Here is a 25,565-nt window from a genome sequence, read left to right as displayed (position 1 = left end):
CACTCTACCCCAAAGGCCCGTCCATCGTTCTACTCCAAAGGCCCATCCACCATTCGCATGGGGTGAGGCGGCAGAGAGGAGAACCCACTAGCAAAAACAAAGGTCAGCCCCTGTGCTGCCCACTGCAAAGGGAAGAAAAAGGGAAATGGCTTCTTAAAATATTAACAAAACTAAATTCTACTAGTTTTCACTCCCCTGAGCCCTGCAGATCCCAGCACAGTCTCTGGATGCTGTTCTGGTGTGAGCCTCTTCAGCACAACTCTTGACAAATATTCAATTTCATGCCCTATTTCTGCCCTCACTTACTCCTGTGTATTCCTTCTGCATTCAGACTCTGCTTCCGTTTGCCATTCTGCCTTCACTGACACCGGTTCATTTCTAGAGGGCTAGCGACTCAGCTGATGTTAACTGGCATAGCGCCATCAAAGTCCGTGGAGCAACATCAATTTACACTAGCTGTGAGCCTGGCCTAGTGACTTTCATCCTGACCTGAAACAAACATTTGCTTCCACATTGTTCTTCTGTTCTACCATTATTAGCACCATTAATAACCCAGAGTTTTCCCCTACAATTAAAATGTAACTAGCATGTCTTGATGATACATTGAATGAAAGAGACCCAACTCCACCCTCCCACAGCTATAGTCACTGATGTTCTGAAGAAATCTGTAAATAATGTCTGAAATTGAATATGTGGATAAACCCATCACCCTTCTCTTGTGACCAAAAAAGGTCAGTGGTAGCAGGCATCATCTACAAGTTGAGAGTGGAAACTGAATCATAATGGAACCACTAAGAGCCAGCTCAGAGGTGGGGACAGAATTCATTTCATATCGGGACCCAAAACCAGCCAGGGGATCCACCACTAGCTATGACACAAATGTATGAAAAGCCTAAGTGTGCACAAAGCATGGCCAACTCACTGCAGCCAACTCATGGAGATGAATGGTTGAAGTTTCACTAAGAAAATTTATTTAGGTGGCTTCTTCTAAGGGCATTTTGGTTGCTGTTCCCTGCAGAGGTGAAAGGCAAAACTAGTGAGGGGGAAAAATCAATTCATTACTAAGCAAATGTAAAGTAGTCTCTGTGGTGCAATAGAGAGCACTCTGAAATTTTAGCAAGCAAGGCAGTGTTTCTGTGGCTGTGGCTTTAACTCTTATTAGGAGATGGAGAGGGCCAGTGATTGGGGCATTGTGCTGGGCACTCAGGAGAGCTGGGTTCAAGACCTTGGTCCATCACAAGCTTTCTGTGTGACCCAGAGTAAGTCACCTGGAGTTAGGTGCCTGAGTCTTAGGTCTGCATGTGTAAATGTGGGCTGATATCACTTTCTTCTCTCACAGGCGTTCTGTAAGAACAATACATTGGAGATTGCGTGTTGCTCAGGATCTCTAGTAACAGGGGGCAGGTAAGCACAATAGATAGGTTCTGAAAATAAACAAACAGGGGTTGTCATTTTTTTCCAGGAGAGTCCCACTGTCTGAATGGGATGACCCAGTTTAAACAAGAAGGAAACCCACCGCCTTTGAATGTTGGTGGTGGATGGTGATGTAGTCTTATAAGAGACCCAAGAGTCTGTCCGGCCCCTGTGCTTGTACTGATGGATCATGCCACAAATGTAGGAGGATATTTTCCCCCTTCTCAGGGCATGATCTGTGTCAGATGGCATCAAGGGCAAAATCCGATGAGTTGAATGAGAATTACATTGGGACTTGAATTATTTATATGTAACCTAGATAGGTCTGTGCCACACAGGAAATCAGACTAGAGGATCTCATGGTCTCTTCTGGCCTTAAAATCTATGAATAGGATGTGCCTGGGCTGTGTAACCACAACACCAGCATCACAGCTGCCAAAAGAGCCCAGAGTGAGCTAAGGAACAGTGATATCACCACCTCCTTAACAGGTGGACTTAGTGATAAATGGAACAAATTCAGCAGGGCAATCTCCATTTAGGTCCACTCACCAAGATCAATTAACGGCATTCTGTTCAACACAATTTACTGGCCCTGTTTTTTGACTCCTTCATTATCCCAGTTCTATGTCAGTATCACCCAACTTATTAAAATGCTGTTATATTGCCCGAAAGTGGAGTAACACTGTGGTTAACCTGGTCCATTGGTTTCAGAGCATTTGTGATAATTTTACCACGTCTTGTAAGTGTCCATGTGTTGAACAGTCTTAGTTCAGCAACTCTGACTCCAGCAGCCTGCCTGTTAAACCACAGCCCTTGGTTACTACTAGCCAAGTGACCCCCAATGCACTGCCCAGTGCTGAATTTCAACAAACCAGTCTGCTCTGAATCATCCAGCCCTCTCATGGAGCATTCAGAGGAGTAATCAGATTAATTGCTCCTTTAAAGAGACAAAACCACACCAGCTTGTTGCTTTAATTGGAGCTGATAGTCACTTCAAGTCAAACCCAGCACTGGGTTGGTTTAGAATAAAAGTAAATCAAGTTTATTTAGTCAAAAAGAGAGAGAGGTTTTAGGTGAGTTCAAATGTAAGGGATAGAGTCAGAAAGGGTTACAAGGAGATATAAGTGAAATAGCGACTAAGACTTAACAGAATGACAGTATTGGTTCAAGGTCAGAGTTGTATCACACCTCCTTCCAGGAAGACGGCTGACCAGCCCCTTGGTCAGGATCTCCCACAAAGCCCAAAGTGCTCAATCCCTTTGTAGGAAATGTCCATCCACATCAAGGTTCAATTTCCTAACATGTTCATCTACCAGTGGGTTAGGATTCAAGCTGTTGGTCCATTCCCTGTGCTAGAGCTAGATCCCCAACTGGCATCAAGTGATGCAATTCAATTGAACTTAATGGGCCACATCACAGCTAAAGTGAATCAACCATAGCTACACTGGACTTAATGCGGCTGGTGTAAATCAGGATTGCTACAGGAGCCTATTAAGCTACATCAATTTGGCCACCACAGGTGTAATATTAATTAGCTAGTCTAATGAACATTCAATTGTCCATTGATACTCATAAGCTCCAGAATTGTCTTTTACAGATGGTTTATTTGTCATCATTTTTTCCATTTATTTTTATTAAAACTTGTACATATAAATGTTGAAACCCATAACAATGTAGATGTCGGGAAAGACAACACACAGTTCTCTCAATGTTAAATCCATCTTATGCATATTGGACCAGGCTGGTGAGCGATTAACATTTTCCTGAGCGCACCCCTTATCTCATTGTTTCTCAGGCTGTAGATGATTGGGTTCACAGTTGGTGGCACAACAGAATAGAAAATAGCCGCTACCAGGTCCGAAGCTTTTGAAGACTTTGATCTGGGACCCATGTACGTTAATGTTGAAGTGCCAAGAAACAAACAGAAAACAATCAAGTGGGGCAGGCAGGTGGAGAAGGCTTTGTACCTGCCCTGCTTGGAGGGGATTCTCATCACCGTGAACAAGATGTGAATATAAGACACAAATATAAATACAAAACAGGAAACAGCTGAAACAGAACCAAGAACAAGCATTACTATATCATTAACACGTGTATCTCCACAGGAGAGCTTTAGTAGCTGTGGGATATTACAGAAGAACTGGCCAACCATGTTGGAGTGGCAGAAGCGTAACCTAAATGTGTTACCAGTGTGTATCACGGCACACATCATGCTGCTGAGCCAGGCCCCAGCTGCCATCTGGGCACACCTGCCCTTGTTCATTAACATCCTATAATGGAGGGGATGGCAGATTGCAACATAGCGATCGTATGCCATCACTGTGAGTAATGCTAGCTCCGTAATGGCAAAGGTGACAACCAAGAAGAGTTGGGCGACACACCCTGAGAAAGAAATTGTTCTGCTGTCCATGAGAGAGTTGGCCATGGATTTGGGGACAGTCACAGAGATGTAGCACAGGTCTAGGAAGGATAAGTTGACCAGGAAGAAGTACATGGGGGTGTGAAGTTGTCGGTCAAAGGCTACGACTATGATTATAAGGAGGTTCCCTATCAAGGCTGCCAGGTAGACCACTAGAAACGCTGTGAAGTGTAGAATCTGCAGCTCCCAAATGTCAGAGAATCCCAGGAGAAGGAACTCGGGCATGGAGGTTTGGTTGTTCATAACCTGCTTCAGACACACTCTGGGGAACAAGACAAGGGGAACGGTCAGCAAAATAGTGACAAAAGGAAGGAGGGAGAAAGAGAAAGACTATCATCATCCTTCAAAAACAGATATTGGAGCTGCTTAAAATGAGCCGTGATCCCATTCTGTCAGGCTGTGCAGATAAATGCTTATTATTCGAGTCACTGGGCCCCAGAGGGAAAATGACTCTATAGCCTGGTCAGTAGGGCTCTCATATGGGAGACAAGGATGCCAATGACTCTTTAATTATTTAATATAGAGAACCCTTTCCCCACCCCAGGAGACTGTCCCATGCTCCTGGGAAGTGGAGGACCCATCTTCAAATCCTTTCTCCTCATCAGCGGGGAACTGAATTGAGATGTCCCACATCCGAGGTGGGTACACTAACCATTGGGCTAAAGATTATGGGGGACATCTGCTTCCTCCCCTACATAGCCATGTCGTGTGATTTTGTGTGCCGGCCCACTCTGGTAAGTGGCCTCTGAACACACCTGTCAGATCAGGCCCTGCAGTTGAATAAGGCAAGGGAACAGCTATCTTCCCCTTGTTTGTGGATTTCTCTGGGCTTAGCTATCCACATGCCTAAAGCGAGGCTGGGGTGCTCATGCCCAGAGGCAGAAATGTAGCATGTAAGAAATATTTACATCAAAAGAAAGGAGGTACAGAGCGAATTTAGGCACCTACAGGGTAAGGTAGCAGCTGAGCAGTAAATACTAGTGGTGCGTATATCTGGGAGTTAGGTGCCTAAAGTAGTAGTGACGTGCCTAAGTCGCTAGGAGAATCAAGCCTGAGGTAGCACCCAACAGCAGTTCTACCTGTCTCTATTCATAAGACCATAAGAGCTGCCATACTGGATCATACCAATGGTCCATCTAGTGTATTATCCTGTCTCTGACAGTGAGTAGTACCAGACCTTCAAGTGCAAGGTACAGAACAGGGCAATTTTGGAGAGATCCACCCCTATCTTCTGACAGTCAAGTTTTGGGTTTCACCAGCCATGGGGTTGCAACCCCTGACCCTCCTGGCTAATAGTCTTTGATGGTTTTATCCCCCATGAACTTATCTAGTTCTTTTTTGAACCCATTTAAACTTTTGGCCATCAAGACATCTCATGGCAATGAGTTCCACAGATTCATTTTGCATTGTGTGAAAAAGTACTTCCTCTTGTTTGTATTACACCTGCTGTCTAATAATTTCATCAGGTGACCCCTGTTTTATGTGTTGTGAGAAAGGGTAAATAACACTTCTCTATTCACCTTTTTTCACACCTGTCATGATTTTATAGACCTCTATCACATCCCCCCCATAGTCATCTCTTTTCTAATCTGAACAGCTCTTATCTTTTTTAGTTTCCCCTCATATGGAAGCTGTTCCATACCTATACCAGCTTCTACTCACTGGCCTTTCTCAATTAACATGAATTATTTATATTTCTGCTGGCCCAGAAGAGCCAACACAGCTGCAAGAGGGTAGACTGGCTCTGTTTCTGTCTCATTATCCATCACTTCTGTTTTGAATTAAGGTAATTGTAATTATTGTCTTTTTATTTGTGTTTAGAATAATAAAAAAAATGCCTGGCAGAGACTCCAGGTGCCCCCGCATAATTAATAACACAATGAAAGCCCAGCAACATTAAGTAATCATAGAATCATAGAATCTCAGGGTTGGAAGGGACCTCAGGAGGTCATCTAGTCCAACCCCCTGCTCAAAGCAGGACCAAACCCAACTAAATCATCCCAGCCAGGGCTTTGTCAAGCCTGACCTTAAAAACCTCTAAGGAAGGAGATTCCACTACCTCCCTAGGTAACCCATTCCAGTTTTTCACCACCCTACTAGTGAAAAAGTTTTTCCTAATATCCAGCCTAAACCTCCCCCTCTGAAACTTGAGACCATTACTCCTTGTTCTGTCATCTTCTACCACTGAGAACAGTCTAGATCCATCCTCTTTGGAACCCCCTTTCAGGTAGTTGAAAGCAGCTATCAAATCCCACCTCATTCTTCTCTTCTGCAGACTAAACAATCCCAGTTCCCTCAGCCTCTCCTCATAAGTCATGTGCTCCAGCCCCTTAATAATTTTTGTTGCCCTCCGCTGGACTCTCTCCAATTTATCCACATCCTTCTTGTAGTGTGGGGCCCAAAACTGGACACAGTACTCCAAATGAGGCCTCACCAGTGCTGAGTAGAGGGGAATGATCAGATCCCTCGATCTGCTGGAAATGCCTCTACTTATACAACCCAAAATGCCATTAGCCTTCTTGGCAACAAGGGTACACTGTTGACTCATATTCAGCTTTTCGTCCACCGTAACCCCTAGGTCCTTTTCTGCAGAACTGCTGCCCAGCCATTCGGTCCCTAGTCTGTAGCAGTGCATGGGATTCTTCCGTCCTAAGTGCAGGACTCTGCACTTGTCCTTGTTGAACCTCATCAGATTTCTTTTGGCCCAATCCTCTAATTTGTCTAGGTCCCTCTGTATCCTAGCCCTACCCTCCAGCGTATCAACCACTCCTCCCAATTTAGTGTCATCTGCAAACTTGCTAAGGGTGCAGTCCACACCATCCTCCAGATCGTTAATGAAGATATTGAATAAAACCGGCCCCAGCACCGACCCTTGGGGCACTCCACTTGATACCGGCTGCCAACTAGACATGGAACCATTGATCACTACCCGTTGAGCCCGACCATCTAGCCAGCTTTCTATCCACCTTACCGTCCATTCATCCAGCCCAGACTTCTTTAACTTGCTGGCAAGAATACTGTGGGAAACTGTATCAAAAGCTTTGCTAAAGTCCAGAAATAGTACATCCACTGCTTTCCCCTCATCCACAGATCCGGTTATCTCGTCATAGAAGGCAATTAGGTTAGTCAGGCATGACTTGCCCTTGGTGAATCCATGCTGACTGTTCCTGATCACTTTCTCCTCCTTTAAGTGGTTCAGGATTGATTCCTTGAGGACCTGTTCGATGATTTTTCCAGGGACTGAGGTGAGACTGACTGGCCTGTAGTTCCCTGGATCTTCCTTCTTCCCTTTTTTAAAGATGGGCACTACATTAGCTTTTTTCCAGTCGTCCTGGACCTCCCCCGATCGCCATGATTTTTCAAAGATAATGGCCAACGGCTCTGCAATCTCATCGGCCAACTCCTTTAGCACCCTTGGATGCAGCGCATCCGGCCCCATGGACTTGTGCTTGTCCAGCTTTCCTAAATAGCCTCAAACTACTTCTTTCTCCACAGAGAGCTGGTCACCTCCTCCCCATACCGTGCTGCAGAGTGCAGCTGTCTGGTAGCTGACCTTGTCTGTGAAGACAGAGGCAAAAACAGCATTGAGTACACTAGCTTTCTCCACATCCTCTGTCACTAATCATTGTAGCTGGAACTTGGCCAGCCAGACATCTACAAAATCTCCTTTTCCTCCCCTTCCGCTCTTTCAGCAATGACTCTATTAAAGATTTGGTGGCTGTGGTAGCTATGTTGAACATGAGCTCCCAGTGTGACACTAATGTGATCCACAGATGCATAAACAAGGAAATTTTGAGTCGGGGTAGACAGATTATATTACCTCTGTATTTGGCACTGGGTGTGACCACTGCTGGAATATTGTGTCCAGTGGATGTCCACAGTTCAAGAAGGATGTTGTTAAATTGGAGAGGAGTCAGAGAAGAGCCACAATAATGATTAAAATATTAGAAAATATGTCTAAAAATCATGGTTTTAGTAAAGCCCTGGATATATGGTTTGCTACAACAAACCCATTAATCCCCTTTTTTGTCCCATGACTACAAGGGTGTTAATGGGTCACTTCACCGTGAAAGGTCCCTTAGAATATGTGCTAACTACTTCTGATAAGCTATCTGTTCCATGCTGTGACACTGTGAGTACCTTTCCCAGAGGTGAGGAAGAGCTCTGTGCCACTCGAAAGCTTTTCTCTCTCACCAACAGAAGTTTAGTCCCATAAAAAACATTATCTCACCCACCTTGTCTCTCTAATACCACACTACAGTTATTATACCCAATAATGATATAAGCCTTTTTTCACAATTGCAGACATGGGGAACCGATATTTGATAATGGGCTTTTCAATAGCAGACAAAGGTATACCAAAATGCAATGTTTGAAAGTTGAAGCAAGACAAATTCAGACTGGAAATGAGGCGTACATTTTTAACAGGAAGAGTGATTAACCATTGGATCAATTTACCAAAGTTTGGGGTGGATTCTCCATTACTAGCCATTTTATAAATCAAGACTGAATTCCCCCCCACCCCGCAATGTAAAGCATACTTCAAACTTGAATTGTTTTGGGGAATTTCTCTTGCTGTATTATATAATAGGTTGGAAGAGATGAAAAAAAATCAGGGGAGGGATAGCTCAGTGGTTTGAGCATTGACCTGCTTAAACCCAGGATTGTGAGTTCAATCCTTGAGGGAGCGATTTGGGGAACTGGGGTAAAAATCTGGGGATTGGTCCTGCTTTGAGCAGGGGGTTGTACTAGATGACCTCCTGAGGTCCCTTCCAACTCTAATCTTCTATGATGATCACAATACTCCCTTCTGGCCTTAGCATCTATGACTCATTAGGGGAAGCAAGCCATTATACCTCTCCAAAGATATGTCTATACTACCCACTGGATTGATGGGCAGCAATTGTTCCAGGAGGGGTCAATTTATTGCGTCTAGTCTACACATGATAAATCAACCCCTGAACAGTCTCCTGTCGACTCCTCTACTCCATCGCTGTGAGAAGCGCAGGCAGAGTCGATGGGGAAGTAGCAGCAGTCGACTCACCGCAGTAAAAGACACTGTGGTGAATAGGTCTAAGTACGTCAACTTCAGCTATGTTATTCATGTAGCTGAAGTTGCATCACTTAGATAGATCCCACCCCTCCCCCCAGTGTAGACCAGGCCCAAGAGCTTTGTCAAACAGATCTGCATTCTGCAGCATGGCCAGATAAGGCTGTTTAAGATCAAACTGGGGAGCAAGTTCCAGCTGCCCAGAGCCATCACACAGGAAATCCTCTCAGCTATACTGACGGGGAGCCAGCTTAGGAGCTCCTACTGACTACAGCTGGATGAATTATTTCAGATAAATCAAATGCAGATATGGGTCAACTGAAATATTTTCCCAATTCATGTTGCATTTGCTGAATTGTTTTGACTGAAAAGATTATATAAAACCCTCTCAAAAATCAAAATGATACTTTTGAAACAAAACATTTAAATTTTTCAATTTGAAATTACTTTGCCTTTGAAATTTTACTTCAATTTTATTTAAAAATATGTTTAAAAGTACTCAGAAACCACAACATTGTTTCTCTATTCTAGTCTACATTGTTTTCTTGTACTTCACTCATCACTGTGGTATCTGAGCACTTTGTTTTAGTTTGAACATAACACATTTTTCCCAAAATATTGTATTTTTTTTTCTTTTTGTTTATTACTTTTGTGTTGTACCAAAAATAATTTTAAAAAAATCTATTTCAGGTCAACCTGAAAGGATTTTTTTGAATTTTTGGTTCAGCCAGCAAACTAACAAATGACTTATTTGAACAGCTCTGCTGCTGACTAAAGTGATGGTAGCATGGCACAAGGAGAAAGACAATTTCTCAGATAAGCCAGACACAGCAATTTATGGGTCAGGTGTAAACTCCATCCGGAGAATGGCAGGCAGCCCATACCAATTTCACTGCACTGGTGCTATATCCTCTCAGCCAGATGCACTGTTCACTAAGTTAGCCACTATATTCTGCACTGGTTTTTGCCTCTGAATGATTTAAAGTTGAGCTCCATGTTGAGTGAATTGCAGTGGTCTAGTCCTGTGGTAACAAAAGCATGGATCAGAGACAGAGAAAAACTTACGAAGTATAATAATGATGATAAAAGTAACAAGAGCTGACCCAAAGTCTGCCTTCCATTCCAACAGAATTACCTGTTGTCTTCCCATTTGTCCTCAGTCACAAATCTGCTATCCTACTCCCTTTACTCTCTGCTCTCAGTGGAACCTAAGTGACATCTGTTAAAAATTGCTGGCTTTTGACCCGAAACCTGAGGGACAAAACAGATGAGGAACTGTGAAAACTGGTGAAATGACGGCTCAGTAGGATTGTAACTGTGTTAACTGAAATTGGTTTGACCTGGGTTTAGTTTGAACTGGTTTTCACAAAGAATATGATTTGGTCCTTCACAGAATTAATCAATATATTATGGAACATTCTGAGATAAAACAGATCCACACAAACCTTTTCCTTCCCAAAGAAGCGATTTGTTTAAAGACCCACATTGTTTCTAAAAAACGTAATGGTAAGTGAGACAGTCGAAATGAGATAAGAACTGGTTTTGAGGAGGACAGAGGCGGAAGTTGCCTGGAAAGGAGACAGATAGAGAAAATAAAAGGAAATAGAATGTGAGAGAGAGTTTGAGCTTGAAAGGAAGAGGTATAAAAAGAATATTGAGGAAGAAAGTGAGGCTGGAATTTGTAAGTGTTTCTAAGACCTTGCTCATCAGAAGTAGAGGACTAACAACCCTAACGAGAGTCAGAATTATTGTTAGGGAATAGAAAGGCATCCCTGTATCTTAAGAGGATAATAAAGGACACATGAGTGGCTACCAAGTCCTGTAGAGTCAAGGGATTAAATTTTGGCCTCTGAAAAGTCAATGACAAAACTCCCATTTACTTCAATAGAAACAAGTTAATCCAGACTACACAATTGAAGGATCCTGTTCTACATCTCCAGCCAGTTATGCTCCAGCTATCCCACACTCCTTGGGTATTATCAGCTTACCTGGAATAACAACTGCTTTGCCCCTTAATATCCAGCTAAGAATCCTTTCAGATACACCGATTCCAAAGCTATTATTGGAAAGCCCCTGCAGTCTGCAGGGAAAAGACAGAGTAACTTTTAGATGTCAGCATCTCACTTGAGTGACATTATAAGTCACTTTGTCCTAAATTGAGCTTGTTCTTTCTGAAACTGACAATGGAGACCTATGAATGACTGGACTATGAAATGCTCCGGAATCTGAATTGTTGTTGATTTTGCAGGGCAATGTTTGGAAGTACTGAACTTCATAACCTGTCTTTTCTGATTGTTTGCTTGGAATAGGAAGCAGTGAAAGAAGAATTTTTCTTACAGCATGTCTGGAGTGCTGAATACTGAATGATCATTTTCTTTCCAGAAAGCTACAGAAACAGTTTGGGTAGTGCTGATTTTAAGGGCTTGTCTACACTTGGACATGCAGGGAAATTAATCCAAGTTAACTAATATTGGTTTGAAGTGGATTCGTTAAACTGCACTAACTCTGTGTGTAGTTGCTGTTATTCACAATTAAAGCATCCCAATTCAGCGTCTCTTAAGTCACACTGGAAGTCAATTAAAATAAACTGAATTAAGGCTACTCAATTGTGAATGAGGATATTTGCACAGGGATTTAATGCGGTATAACAAGTTCACATCAAATTCCCTCCTTTAGTCAGTTTGGGTTAATTTTCCTGGATGTCCCTGTGCAGACAAACCCAAACCAAAGCAATCCAGTGCCCCCACACCACATTTGGGGTACTGGTGGAAAGGGGCCTTTTTCCTATCCTAGAAAGGCAGGAGCAGTGGCATGGAGTCCCACTCAAGAATGGGAGCAGAGACACCTCAGTATTACCTAGGTAGATGAGGTGTCTCTGATTGGGCTTCAGGGCACATCAACTGTGGATGTCTGAGAAATTGAAGTCTTATTGCACCAGGGCTACAGAGATCCTTTCTCGCTAAAAACATCTCTTTGTGTTGGGGCTAGTTCCTTATCAGTGAATTAAATGGAGATTGTCTTGAATTTTTCTCTAGTCATATAATTGTTCCATTTTTGTTGGCTTTATCTGACTTCAATGCAGTCGCTCCTGGTTTGCATTTGAAAGCAGAGAGTGTGATTTCACAAACTCCTCCAAGGCATTCAATGTGCATTTTACAGGCATGAAGGGGGAGATAGCCATATGTTTGAATGAGGGTTTGGCACTCAACTCCCACTGTCAATTTGAATGTCTGCTCTCCCTTAGAGAACATCTACATTGTAGCTGGGAGGTGTGATTCCCGGCTCTGACAAATGGACCTATGCTAGTTCGGCTGAAGTTAGTGCCTAAAAATAGCAGTGTGGCCCAAAACCAGACCTATTTTTAGGCATTAGACCTCCCAGCTTCTGTGTTAACATGCCCTAAATCTCTTCTCTCCTAGCCATGCACCCTACCAACCCGGTCACAGTACCGTCCTTATCTGAAACAGACAAAAAAAAGAATTCACTCCACTGTCACTTGAGGAATCATTCAAGAAGCTGGCATATATGGGCAAGAACATTGGGGAAGAGAGTTTACTGGTTATTCAGATTTTTGCTACTAAATTTGCTCTTTTCAGAACCACAGATATTAAATAAGAGCTGGATACTTACTGTGCACTTCCTTCTTCCAGTTCCAAGATGCTTATAGGTATGATCTAACCTGTATGTAGTGTATTCAAAGTAAAGTCAGTGCCAGGATATTATTTTGAGACAAGGTGGGCGAGGTAATATCTTTTATTAGACCAACTTCATATCTAAACTATCCATAGAAATTTACTTGTTTACTTAGATAGATGGATGGATGGATAATGCTGTATATCTATCTAATCGATCACATCTTTGTCCATAGAATCTATATGCCAAAGGCACAGCTATCTTAGATCCCTTTACAGAGAATGAACGTAGACTTAGTCCTATTGCTTTCTTCAGATGAACTGTGTGTAGCTGACTTTGGGCTTCACAGACATGAACAGATTGGTGCTGTGGGAACATGATTTATCCAAGTCTGCTCCCTAAGGCCTTTCAGGGGCTCACTCCCTGGAGCCCTGCACAGCTCAGAAGTTGAGGCCGAGAAGCAAACATCTGCTCTGCTGCTTAAGAACGTTGATGCATTTTCACCAAACTAAATAAAGAGCAAAGACCAGATGAGATCAGGGCTTAGTGGTCTGAGGGCAGGGCCAGGAGTTCTTGAGTTTGAATCCCAAGGGTGCAGAGAGGACATATAACTGTTCCCTGTCCATTCTCAGTGTATGTTCCCTGTCTGGTTAATCATAGAATGATAGAATATCAGGGTTGGAAGGGACCTCAGGAGGTCATTTAGTCCAACCCCCTGTTCAAAGCAGGAATAATCCCCAACTAAATCATCCCAGCCAGGGCTTTGTCAAGCCTGACCTTAAACACCTCTAAGGAAGGAGATTCCACCACCTCCCTAGGGAACCCATTCCAGTGCTTCACCAGCCTCCTAGTGAAAACGTTTTTCCTAATATCCAACCTAAATCTCCCCCACTGCAACTTGAGACCATTACTCCTTGTTCTGTCATCTGCTACCACTGAGAACAGTCTAGATCCATCTTCTTACCTTTACCTTCTAGATCCATCTTCTTACCTTCTTATTATTACCTTTACCTTTCTTTGTAACCCCACTTCAGGTAATTGAAAGCATTTATCAAATCCCCCCTCATTCTTCTCTTCTGCAGACTAAATAATCCCAATTCCCTCAGCCTCTCCTCATACGTCATGTGCTCCAGCCCCCTAACAATTTTTGTTGCCCTCCGCTGGACTCTTTCCAATTTTTCCACATCCTTCTTGTAGTGTGGGGCCCAAAACTGGACACAATACTCCAGCTGAGGCCTCACCAATGTCGAATAGAGGGGAATGATGACGGCCCTTGATCTGCCGACAATGCTCCTCTATTCGGCAGCTAATGCTGTTAGCCTTCTTGGCAACAACGCACACTGTCAAATCATATCCAGCTTCTTGTTCACTGTAACTCCTAGGTCCTTTTCTGCAGAACTGCTGCCTAGCCACTCGGTCCCTTGTCTGTAGCAGTGCATGGGATTCTTCCGTCCTAAAAGCAGGATTCTGTACTTGTCCTTGTTGAAACTCATCAGATTTCTTTTAGACCAATTTTTCTAGGTCCCTCTGTATCCTATCCCTACCCTCCAGCGTATCTACCACTCCGCCCAGTTTAGTGTCATCTGCACACTTGCTGAGGGTGCAGTCCACTCCATCCTCCTGATCATTAATGAAGATATTGAACAAAACCAGCCTCAGACCAACCTCTAGGGCACTCGATTTGATACCAGCTACCAACTAAACGTGGAGCCATTTATCACTACCCATTGAGCCTGATGATCTAACCAGCTTTCTATTCACCTTATAGTCCATTCATCCAGCCCATACTTCTTTAACTTGCTGGCAAGAATACTTTGGGAGACCATATCAAAAGCTTTGCTCAAGTCAAGGAATAATATGTCCACTGCTTTCCCCTCATCCACAGAGTCAGTAATCTCATCATAGAAGGCAATTAGGTTAGTCAGGAATGACTTGCTCTTGGTGAATCCATGCTGACTGTTCCTGATCACTTTCCTCTCCTCTAAGTGCTTCAAAATTGATTCTTTGAGGACCTGCTCCATGATTTTTCCAGGGACTGAGGTGAGGCTGACTGGCCTGTAGTTCCCCAGATCCTCCTTCTTCCCTTTTTAAAAGATGGACACTACATTAGCCTTTTTCCTTTCATCCAGTACCTCGACCAATCACCATGAGTTTTCAAAGATAATGGCCAATGACTCTGCAATCACATCTGTCAACTCCTTTAGCACCCTCAGATGCAGTGCATCCAGCCCCATGGACTTGCGCTTATCCAGCTTTTCTAAATAGTCCTGTACCACTTCTTTCTCCACAGAGGATTGGTCACTTCCTCCCCATACTGTGCTTCCCAGTGCAGCAATCTGGGAACTGACCTTGTTCTTGAAGACAGAGGCAAAAAAAGCATTGAGTACATTAGCTTTTTCCACATCCTCTGTCACTAGGTTGCCTCCCCCATTCAGTAAGGGCCTGTGGAAGAAACAATATCCACTCTCAGGCTGGAAGCAACAAAATCAGAGACAGCTTCATTGAAGTAATTTCAAGGGAAGAATACAGCTGGCAGAGAGCATCTCTGCCTCAGTTTCTCCAAAGTACAAACAATATCACACAAGCATGTATACCACTTGTGACGTGCATTAATTAAAACAGCTGCAATTTATTTAGGCTATGTGCTATCTAGTCCAGTATTTTCTCACTTTCTCTTCTCTAAACATGGTTATCTCAAGACCAGGTCACTCTGACTATTCTGCTGTTTTTCACTGACTTCTGACGTGAGAACTGCTTCTACAAGTCTCGCGATATTAGGCTAAGACTTAGCTCAACAGTTGCTCTGCCTCTGCTGTTAAATGGCTGCACTTAAACCCTATCTTCTTTCTCAGCTTCCACAGGGCCCACACTTTCCCTGACCTTCTTCTTGTTGCTAACATACCTGAAGAAACCCTTCTTGTTACTCTTAACATCTCTTGCTAGCTGCAACTCCAAGTGTGATTTGGCCTTCCTGATTTCACTCCTGCATGCCTGAGCAATATTTTTATACTCCTCCCTGGTCATTTGTCCAATCTTTCACTTCTTGTAAGCTTCTTTTTTGCATTTAAGATCAGCAAAGATTTCACTCTTAAGCCAAGCTGGTCGCCAGCCATATTTACTATTTACTAATATTTAAGTTGTACTCTATGCTCATTCCTGATTTAAAGTGAGTCCAGGTCACAGACAGTCAAGCCCCCGACATCCCTCACCAGGAAGGAGTTGGTTGGGGATGGGGAATGGGGGCATATGCATGACCCTGTCCTTCATCACAGTAATGAGGTAGCTGCTATCCCCGGGCCCCTCTCCTAGGTCTCATTCCTGAGGCTCAGCCAAAGTAGGGACATGGGCAGCAGCCTCTTGCTAATGCAGGATCGCGAATCCCAGTGTTCCCTTTCAGCAAAGCTGTTTTTAACCATATGTGAAACTCCATCCATTTGCAGACAGTCCCTTTCCCTGAACTGGGCTCACCTGCCTCACTCAGAACAAGATTTGGGACATTTTCAGAGACTGGCTTGAATTTAGTGAACAGCCATTGTAGTCTGCAAGGAGCCCTGAATTTCCAAATGCGCATGCACGCACGCACGCACGCACGCACACACACTGACATTAACAGATGGCACCAACACACTCATCTTAATCTGTTCACATGCTATAATGCACATTAACAGATACACTCCTAGTAATATGTGCGCACACACTTAGGGCCAGATTTTCAAAGGTATGGCTTCATTGCTTCATTTAGCAGTGCTAGGTTCAGAGCCAGATTTTCAAAGGCATTGAAGTAAACAGAACTGCAGATAGACATCTAGTGGAATTTTAAAAATCAGCCAAGGGCCAGATTTTTAAAAGGTATTTATGTCCCTAGTGGGATTTTCAAAAGCAATTTGGTGCCTTAACACACGTAGAAATCAATGTGCCTAACCCCCATTGTAAGTGCCTAACATCCAAAAGCAAAAATTTAATGCACCCTCTCATTTTTCTGCAATTTCACTAGCCTAAAGTGACAGCAAAGTCTTTGTCAAACAGAAAAGTTACAATAACTAACAAAGACACCTGCATATAATAATGTGCATGCCCATTCGCCCTCCCCCACCGCTGAGTAACATAACTTCACAAAACAGACTATGTTTGGGCTAGGATTTTCAAAGGTAACCAAGGGAGTTAGTGCCTTTGGATCTTATCCTGGTCCCACTGAAGTTACTGGGAATTTGCCCTTTGACTCAAGTGGCATCTTCCTGGTTAGAGCTGGACATTGACAAACTTAAGTAAGATGGATATTCCTGACCAGAATGCATCCCCACAGCAGTGATCTGCCCAGATCAAGACATTATCAGGAGACGATGGGGCAAAAAGGATAAATGAGGGCTTGGGCACAGTCGCTGACTTTCAGCTTTCTCCAGGGGTGCTCCACCCCCGCTCGGCCCCACCCGCACTCCACCCTTTTCCCCAAAGCCCGACCCTCACACCACCTCTTCCCACCCCTGCCCATGAGGCTCTTCCCACCCCTGCTCCTCTCCCTCTTCCAAGTGCCTCCCACCTAACAACTGATCGACAGTGAGCAGGAGGCGCTGGTGGGGAGGGGAAGGAGCTGATCGGTGGGGGGCTGGTGGGTGCTGAGCACACACTATTTTTTTTCCATGGGTGCTATGGGTCTGGGTATGTGGATATGACCCATCTCTACTAAAATCACTTGAACTACCTAATGACCCCTTAGCAGAGTCCACAGAGAGGCCAGGAGTGAATTCCCCTGCCCACTTTGAAAGTGTCTTATACAGTTCAAGGCTGAGCCTGCCCAAAGGGGACAAGTAGTGCCAGCTGGGATGGACTGTTTGCCATGTGCTGTGATTGTTGGTGCAGGAACCAGCAAAACCAAATTCTGTTTCTTGACTAAATGAATGGGGTATTTTTTTGTTGTTTTTTGAAAACCTGTCTGCTTTCCCCCATGGTCCCATTCTGCTCTACAGGCTGGACTCCCTATCCAGACTACATCCCCCATGATGCACTGAAGCCATTGGACTCCCATGATGCACCACAGTTGCTTAGGAAGAAGGAATTCCATGGTGCAGATGTTGTCCAGTAAGGGAGCCTGTCCTATAGATAGGCTTGGCTGAATTTGATTTTAATGTTTTTATAATTTTGATGGATAATATCAATGCTTATTTTTAAGTGTTTTTCTATTTTTATTGATTTAAATTTTCACAGTTGCCCAACATTATAGGGACTTAAGACAATGGGTGGCTCTGACAAAGCAGTTTAATGACAGTAGCCTCTGAGATGTAAAAAGTTAAAAGCTTTATACTATTAACACACAGATTGTAAAGATAACATGTCAAAACACACACACTCATTAAATACTCATAAATCAAATTCTTACAAGATTTCAACATGTGTTTTTTCTTACTTTGCCTTTTTATACATTTTGATGATTATCAGTTGAAATATTTTTCTTTGGTTTGCGTGTGTGTAGTGTGAAATTGACATTTGCTGACACTTACTGATAAAAATCTAATCTTTTGAAGCCTAACCATGGAAGAAAATGTGGCCATGAGATACCACAGTGGCATTTCCAAATAGACATTTTCATTTTCAGCTGAAAGTTTGAGTTTTAGCTGAAAATTGTAGGGGGAGGGAGCTTGTTTGTTTGTCTGGCAGCCATTCCAAGGCTCAATCTATGACTGCAAAGTTTATCCAACGCCTGCAGCCATTCCAAGGCCTGCAGCTATTTCAAGACCTAATCAGGACATACAGCTATTCCAGGGGCTAATTAAGGCCTGCTGCCATTTCAAAGCCTAACCAAAGCCTACAGCCATCCCAAGATGTAACTAAGCCAATCTAAGGCCTAATCAATCTAAGGCAACTGTTCCAAGGCCTAACCAGGGCTGACATAAAATTCAAGGCTCAGCCAAGAACTATAGCCATTTCAAAGCCTAATCAGTGTCTATAGCCTTCCAAGGTCTAACTATGGCCTACACCCAATCAAAGGCCTAACCACAGCCTGCAGCTATTCTGATACCTAGCCAGGCCTGCATGCATTCTAAGGCCTAATAAGGACATGCAGCCATTATACAGGTTAATCAGGGTCTCCATCTAGTGTGACCACATTTGAAATGAACCCCCACCACAAAGCAAGCCTGCCACAACCACAACCCCCAACCACAAGGCAACTCTGGAACCCCTCACCCCTCTCCCTGCTCTTCAACAACAGCCACTTATAGTATCTAGAGCGCTAACACATAAATACAATTCATAACATCCCACAACTCCACACTCTTGCATAGTCAAACCCTTTCTCTCTCACACACACAGACACACACATACGGTGCAGCTTCTGTGTTGGTGGGCAGACAGCTGCTGTATTTTCAATAATTTTTATCTGTTATCACTTAAATTGTGGAAGTTGGAACACTGCAGCATCTTTAGCTGGACACAGAAACTTTAAACATTAGCTGTCCAGGTGAAGTGTGATAATAATGCAAATCTTTAGACCCACATAAAAAAAACCCAGCAGATTAAATTATTTTTCTGTCAACTGGCAAATCTATAAAAAACCGAGCAGGCCAATCAAATAATGGCCAGGTGATAATCCTATTTGCAGCCTTTCCAAGCTCTAGCAAAGGCCTGAAACTATTCCAAGGTCAACCAAAGCCTGGTGTCTTTACAAGGAGTAGCCAAGCTTTACAACCATTGCAAGACCTAACCAATGAGAATGGTGAATTCCAATTACCAGATACACACATTGTTTTAGTTTAAGGACAGAAGGAATCATCCAATCAGATCATCTGACCAGCTCAGTATCACAGGCCATATATTTCACCCAAATTGCCCTAGTCTGAAAAGATAAATAATACTCAAGACATTGTCAGTGGATAGGAAATGAGTATTGGTTGTACCCATGGCTGGGATCATAATTCAAGCTACTTTGGATGCCAGCCCTGAATTCAGTCTTCAAGGCTTGCTCTCTGTTTGTCTTTTTTTCACATTTTATTTTGATGAATTTCAGACACACATGGGACAGAGAAATTAGCAATATATTGACTTGGGGCCTCTGCTTCTGAGCTGTGCAGAGCTATAGAGAGCAAGTCCTCTAAAGCCCTTAGAGAACAAACAACAATAAATCTTTCTACAGCACCAACACCAGCTGATGGAGCATGGAGTCCCAAGCCCGCTGCACACAGCTCATTTGTGGAGAGGAATGAGTGTCAATATTTCGGTCACTTGAGTCTCAGTGTCTGGGGTGAAAGGGTGTTAGAAAGCTGTGCCTTTGGTATCTACGTACAATAGCAGTAGGGGCATCGGAAATCAATAGAGAGATTCAATGCAATGACATCTTTTCTTTATTGACCTGAAACAATCTTGAAGGAGGAGCAAAGACACCATATAGTGTGAAAAATCCACACGCGTCTGCAAAGTAAGTGTCCTGCACTCATTTAATCTGGGATGTATTGATTTAGTGGTATATTTATTTAATTTTAGTGAGGAAAATTAACAGGAGAAATCCCAGTGAAAGTGTAAATGATTTCCTGGTTTTAGTGCTAAAAAAACAACAATAGCCCTCCTTCTTAAACGGAATGTGATATGACAGACAGGAAAATTCATTTTTCCTAACTTTGATCCCATTCAAATAAGGGGGACAGTCTGTTCCAGTCAACAGACACAGGTGTCAAGGAGAACAGGTTTCCTGGATTTTGTTTCTGTGTAACCTATCAACAAATCATTCGGTCCCTTCAATCCAGTGTTTCTCATGGAGTTATTGATACTAACTTAATGTTTCCTCTCACTGGAACAGATTCAACTTGACCATGGTTAAGCTGCTGGTGCTCTGAGACCACTACCTGTCATGCCATCCAAAATGGTCTAATTGTTTGTTTGTTCTACCCTGTCTGTATCTATCTGTTGTCTCTTGTCTTATACTCAGATTGGAAGCTCTTTAGGGCAAGTATTGTCTTTTCATTCTGTGTTTTCACAGTGCCTAGCACAATGGGGTCTTGGGTCATGACTAGGGCTCCTAGGCACTGCTAGAATAAATAAAGAACAAAAAGTTCTGACACATTTACTCACAAAAATACTGGTTTCCTCTGTGAATAACCCTATTGGAACTACTTGCAGAATAAGTTACTACTCAATATGATGAAGGGTTTTAGAATATGATTGTAGTGGGGTGAGCACCCGCTCCAGCCCTGAAGGGGTTGGAAAAGCCCCGCAGGGGGCTGGGGCTTGGGAAGCAAAACCCTAGCTGACTGGGGGAAGTGGCTGCAGCTGGGACCATGCCTCAAACAGACTAACTGGGCCATATAAGAAGGCCAGGGAAGCCAGAAGCTCAGGAGTCTCTCTCTGCTTGTAGAGAGAGAAGGGCCTGGCTGCTAGGGAGCTGAGCAGGGTACTGGGAGTCGAGCAGGGCTGGGGGAAGGCTAGAGGAGCTGGGGAGCTCTGGCCTAGGAAAGCCCCAGGCTGTGTGCCTAGCTGAGGGCCTAAGACCAATACTGGGACTGCAGAGGGGCAGCCCAGCTATAGAGAGACACAGCAGGTCCAACCCAACCTTGCCTGTGGTGAGCGGCATATACTGCAGTCTGCCCCAGGGAGTGGGGCTAGATGGTGACTGGCAGTGGTCTGAGGTAAGTTGGGGTTAGTGGGTGGGGGTTCCCCTGGGTGGGGAGACCTAGAGTGTGGGGGTACTGCAGCAACCCGGAGAAATGGGCACTGGTGTCCTGGGAGGGACACGGGGGCCAGTGGTAAGGTGGATCACTAGCCTGCAGGGAGCATTCCAGGATGCTGAAAGAGCTAATTCCCATGGACAACCAGCGGGAGGCATCGCAGGAGTGAGTCCGCTCCCTTACAATAATCCCAATATGATTCTGAAGTCTGCCATTGGGAAAAGTAATGTACATGCTAACTGTGGGTAAAGTGAACTGCGAGGCAAGGCAGATGAGATAATACTTTATTGGAGTAACTGCTGCTGGTAGAAGAGACAGAGACAAACTTTCCACAACCAAGGCTGGTCCACACCTTGTCTCCTTCGTATCCTGGGAGCAAGACAGCTATCGCAACTGAAACATTCCTGGGTTTGCATTCAGTTCATTAGGATTTTTTAAATACAATGTGGGGAAACAGCAAACAATAAATGAAAAATAGAGCCACTTTGGTTTAGAGTGATGACAACTCATGGGCACTTTGCAAGAATGGGGAATGATAAATCTCTAATGGAATAAACAAACCCAGTCTCTGTTCTGTGTGTGGAGCAAGTGCATTTGTCTTACAAATTTAACTTTTCTTTCTGATCACTGATCCAGCCTGCAGGTCTCCATTTTACAAATAACTTGATTTTACTGTTCAATTGTATCTCCTTTGAATTCATCATGAAACTATTGAAACTAGAACATATTTGAAATATTGTGAACATTCTTTTAATTTTTTTTAAACTTATAGACTCATTTGTTACTTTCTGCAAAGCTTAAAAAGGTTAGGAATGACTAACCGGTTGCCCTCAAATTATGTGTCTTTGCTGCAGTGGTAAAAAAATAAATAAAAAACATAGCAAAGGTTTTCAGCCCTACCAGGGTCATGTCCCTTTCTCTCTGCTGTGTCCATGTGATTATCTAAGACATTAATTAGGGCCAGATTTCAAAAGGTATTTGGGCACCTAATGGGATTTCCCAAAATATGTGAGCCCTAAGTCACAATTGAAGTCAGTGAGTTTTGGTGCCGAGATGGATTTGAAAATCCCACTAGACACCTTAATGTCTTTCAAAGTCAGGCCCTACCCCTAGAATGTGCCATGCCAATCACATGTCCACAGGAGATTTGAAGTATGAGACATTGAGCCACACTAAATAATAACTGCTCAAAAAAATCACCCATTTCTCAAATACCAAGTAGTGTCTCAGCTGTAGCTCATCACAGTTCACCTGCCCCTGTTCCAGCTCCAGCGATCAGACACAATAAGGAGAATGAAAAGCAAGGCATCTCCAAGCTGTGATTCTGCTCTGCCTTCCACTGCCTGTGCCCCATAATTAACTCCCACCTCCTCCTTTCCCTGGCAGACTTTCTCATCTCCCCTCACAAGCTCAACTCTGCATGTGTTCCATGAACACACATTGCAAGTCTTAGCTTGAAGAGAAGGACTGACTTTGCAACATCAATTAGATGAATGTGCACAGAATTGTGTTTGGCTGTCACGCTGCAAAATGGAGGGCGTAGGAGTGTGTTGAGATGCAAAACAGTGTCTGATTCACAGGGAATAATTGGGAGTAGGGAGGTTGCAGGAAGGTAGAGGTTAGACTTTCCCCTTAATTCATTATTAAGTCTAATTATCTGCAATAATTAATGTAACTAAGAAAGCATAAACACATTTTTAGAGCAGTATTTTTCTGAATGTGAAGCATTAAGACCACCAAAAATGACTAATTAAATGTACACAGATGCTCTAGAAATTCTTAAATTGTGACCAATATTGAACAATTATATTTAATGGAACTGTTTAGTAAGCACTTACTTCAAACAACAAGATAAATCAATGAAGTCTTCCAAAATAAAATATTTTATTTATTATTCTATCTACAGCAATGCCCAGATAACCAAATTATCTCCATGTTTCCATATACAATGTAGGCACTATGCGATGTGCATATTGAATTATATTGTATATTTACAAGCAGTTATTCTACTGAGGCTTTGCGTATGGCAAGTGATGCTCTGTGTCTATTAAAGAGGATCATCAAGCTCAATAGGAGGAACATTTTCTGATATTACAGGTACATTTCTCTGTCATTATCCCACTTCAGCAGCATTAGTTGTATCTCCTTTCTTTATGTTAAATACTTCAGCTATACATTTGGTGTTCACATTGTTACTATTTAATCAAACAACATAATTTTCATAATCAACATAATCTTCAACTCTCTCTTTAAACATCAACAAATCCAGCCTTTGAATTCAACTTTCATTGCTCTTCTCTGAACTCAGTCCAGGGGCAGAAGATGAAGAGAACAGGGCTGTAAAGGTGTCACTGAGGGCAGGGTGAGAAGGGGTTGGGGTGCACAAGGGCAATGAAGCTTGAAATAGAGACAAGAGGATTGTGCTCATGATAGTGCAAAGATTTACGACAACTTGTGTCTAGGTGTAGAAAGATCGCGGTCACTTTGGCTTTGTAAAGTTCCAATGTCTTTTCTGAGGCATATAAAAGTAAAAGAACATAAGAATGACCATACTGGGTCAGACCAAAAGTCCATCTAGCCCAGTATTCTGTCTTCTGACAGTGGCCAATGCCAGGTGCCCCAGAGGGAATGAACAGAACAGGTGATCATCAAGTGATCCATCCCCTGTTGACCAGTCCCAGCTTCTGGCAAACAGAGGCTAGGGACACCATCCCTGCCCATCCTGGCTAATAACCATTGATGGACCTATCCTCCATGAATATATCTCGTTATTCTTGAACCTTGTTATAGTCTTGGTCTTCACAACTCCTCTGGCAAAGATTTCCCCAGGTTGACTGTGCATTGTGAGAAGAAATACTTCCCTTTGTTTGTTTTAAACCTGCTGCCTATTAATTTCATTTGGTGACCCCTAGTTCTTGTGTTATGGGAAGGAGTAAATAGCACTTACTTAGTCACTCTCTCCACAGCAGTTTCCCTCTTCTTTGTAACCATTTACCTTACCATTCCTCTTGTTCTTCCCTCCGCAGAATGTACCTGAGACAGGAAACATCCAACCAAACCATCCTGACTGAGTTCCTTCTCCTGGGTTTCTCCGACATCCGAGAGTTGCAAATTTTACATTTTGTGGTGTTTCTAGTGATTTATCTGACAGCTCTGATTGGGAATCTTCTCATCCTCATAGTTGTAGCTGTGGACCGCCACCTGCACACCCCCATGTACTTCTTCTTGGGCAACTTATCCTTCCTAGACCTCTGCTACATCTCCGTCACCGTCCCCAAGTCCATGGCCAATTCCCTAACCAATGACAGACACATCTCTTTCTCCGGATGTGTTGCCCAAGTCTTCTTGGTGGTCACCTTTGTTATTACTGAGATGACCCTGCTTGTGATCATGGCATACGACCGGTACGTTGCAATCTGCCATCCTCTTCATTACAGAGTCATCATGAATACAGGCACCTGTGCCCAGATGGCAGCTGGTTCTTGGATTGGCAGTGCGATCTATGCAGCCTTTCACACTGGTAACACCTTTAGGTTGCCCTTTTGCCAGTCCAATGCAATTGGTCAGTTCTTCTGCGATATCCCACAATTACTGAAGATCTCTTGCGCTGATACTCACCCTAATGAAACTTTGCTTCTTGCCTGTGTTATATTCTTGTGTTTCATTTGCTTTGGTTTAATTATCGTGTCTTACACTCGCATCTTCTCCACTGTGCTAATGATCCCTTCAGCGCAGGGTAAGTCTAAAGCCTTCTCAACCTGTCTGCCCCACATGTTTGTAGTTGGTTTGTTTCTTAGCTCCGGAATGTTTACATACATGAAACCAAACTCAGGGTCTTCTACATACTATGACCTGCTCGCAGCTGTTCTCTATACCGTGCTTCCTCCAGCCATGAACCCTCTCATCTACAGCCTGAGAAACAAGGAAATTAAAAAGGCTCTAAGGAAAATAGGAGACATGAAGAAAATATTAGTTTTAATAACTCTCGGGAACTAAGCCCATCTTAGTTTGAGGAGCCACAGGTTCAGAAGAAAAATTTAGCGAACAGTGTAAGAATAACCAGCAGTTAGCTGGTATTTGCCTGTAGACTTTCGGAGAGCGCAAATGGAAGAGTTAAAAGTAGAGTTACATTCCCAGATAATGATTCAGAGAGAGACTCTATAATCTCTTGTATGACAACATGGGAAGACAGGGGATCTCTACAATGTGGAGCACAGTGAGTCCACAACTGAGGTTGTCTTTATAGAAAATACTGTCAAATTCCTGGACTGCCTGGGCTAGTTCTGACCTTTCCCCCACCGTGAGGTCTTGAAATTGAATTCTAAGTTATTCTTGGAATTCAAGATATGGGTCTTTTCTGTCTAAACCAACCCTAGATCCCGCAACATCTAGTGACTCT

General features: G+C 43.3%; 2 protein-coding genes across 2 annotated transcripts in view; one reads left to right on the top strand and one right to left on the bottom strand.

Moving 5' to 3' along the window:
• Positions 1–3,124: 3,124 nt before the first annotated feature.
• Positions 3,125–25,565, bottom strand: part of LOC123347874 (olfactory receptor 14A16-like) — a 65,390-nt gene continuing 42,949 nt past the window's right edge. The window contains exons 4-8 of the mRNA XM_044985064.1: positions 12,513–12,561; positions 10,871–10,962; positions 10,018–10,133; positions 9,767–9,904; positions 3,125–4,094 (exon numbers count right to left, since the gene is read on the bottom strand). Coding sequence (XP_044840999.1) covers positions 3,125–4,075 — 951 coding nt within the window. The 5' untranslated portion in view covers positions 4,076–4,094; positions 9,767–9,904; positions 10,018–10,133; positions 10,871–10,962; positions 12,513–12,561. The remainder of the gene's footprint in view (positions 4,095–9,766; positions 9,905–10,017; positions 10,134–10,870; positions 10,963–12,512; positions 12,562–25,565) is intronic.
• LOC123347873 (olfactory receptor 14A16-like) lies at positions 21,069–25,162 on the top strand. Its single transcript, XM_044985063.1, has 2 exons — positions 21,069–21,127; positions 24,193–25,162. Exons 1-2 carry the CDS (start codon positions 21,105–21,107, stop codon positions 25,160–25,162), a joined length of 993 nt encoding a protein of 330 aa, XP_044840998.1. The 5' UTR covers positions 21,069–21,104.

This window comes from Mauremys mutica, chromosome 13 (assembly GCF_020497125.1).
Source record: "Mauremys mutica isolate MM-2020 ecotype Southern chromosome 13, ASM2049712v1, whole genome shotgun sequence".
Taxonomy (NCBI): domain Eukaryota; kingdom Metazoa; phylum Chordata; order Testudines; family Geoemydidae; genus Mauremys; species Mauremys mutica.
The sequence above is the reverse complement of the archived record's forward strand: the minus strand, read 5'-3'. Positions and strand labels throughout refer to the sequence as shown.

What these genes read in the sequence shown, in the direction of transcription:
- LOC123347873 (XM_044985063.1), top strand. Translation starts at nt 21,105, where the DNA reads ATGGTGACTGGCAGTGGTCTGAG. An exon ending in GTGACTGGCAGTGGTCTGAG is followed by an intron (nt 21,128 to 24,192) that starts GTAAGTTGGGGT and finishes TTCCCTCCGCAG; the next exon opens with AATGTACCTGAGACAGGAAA.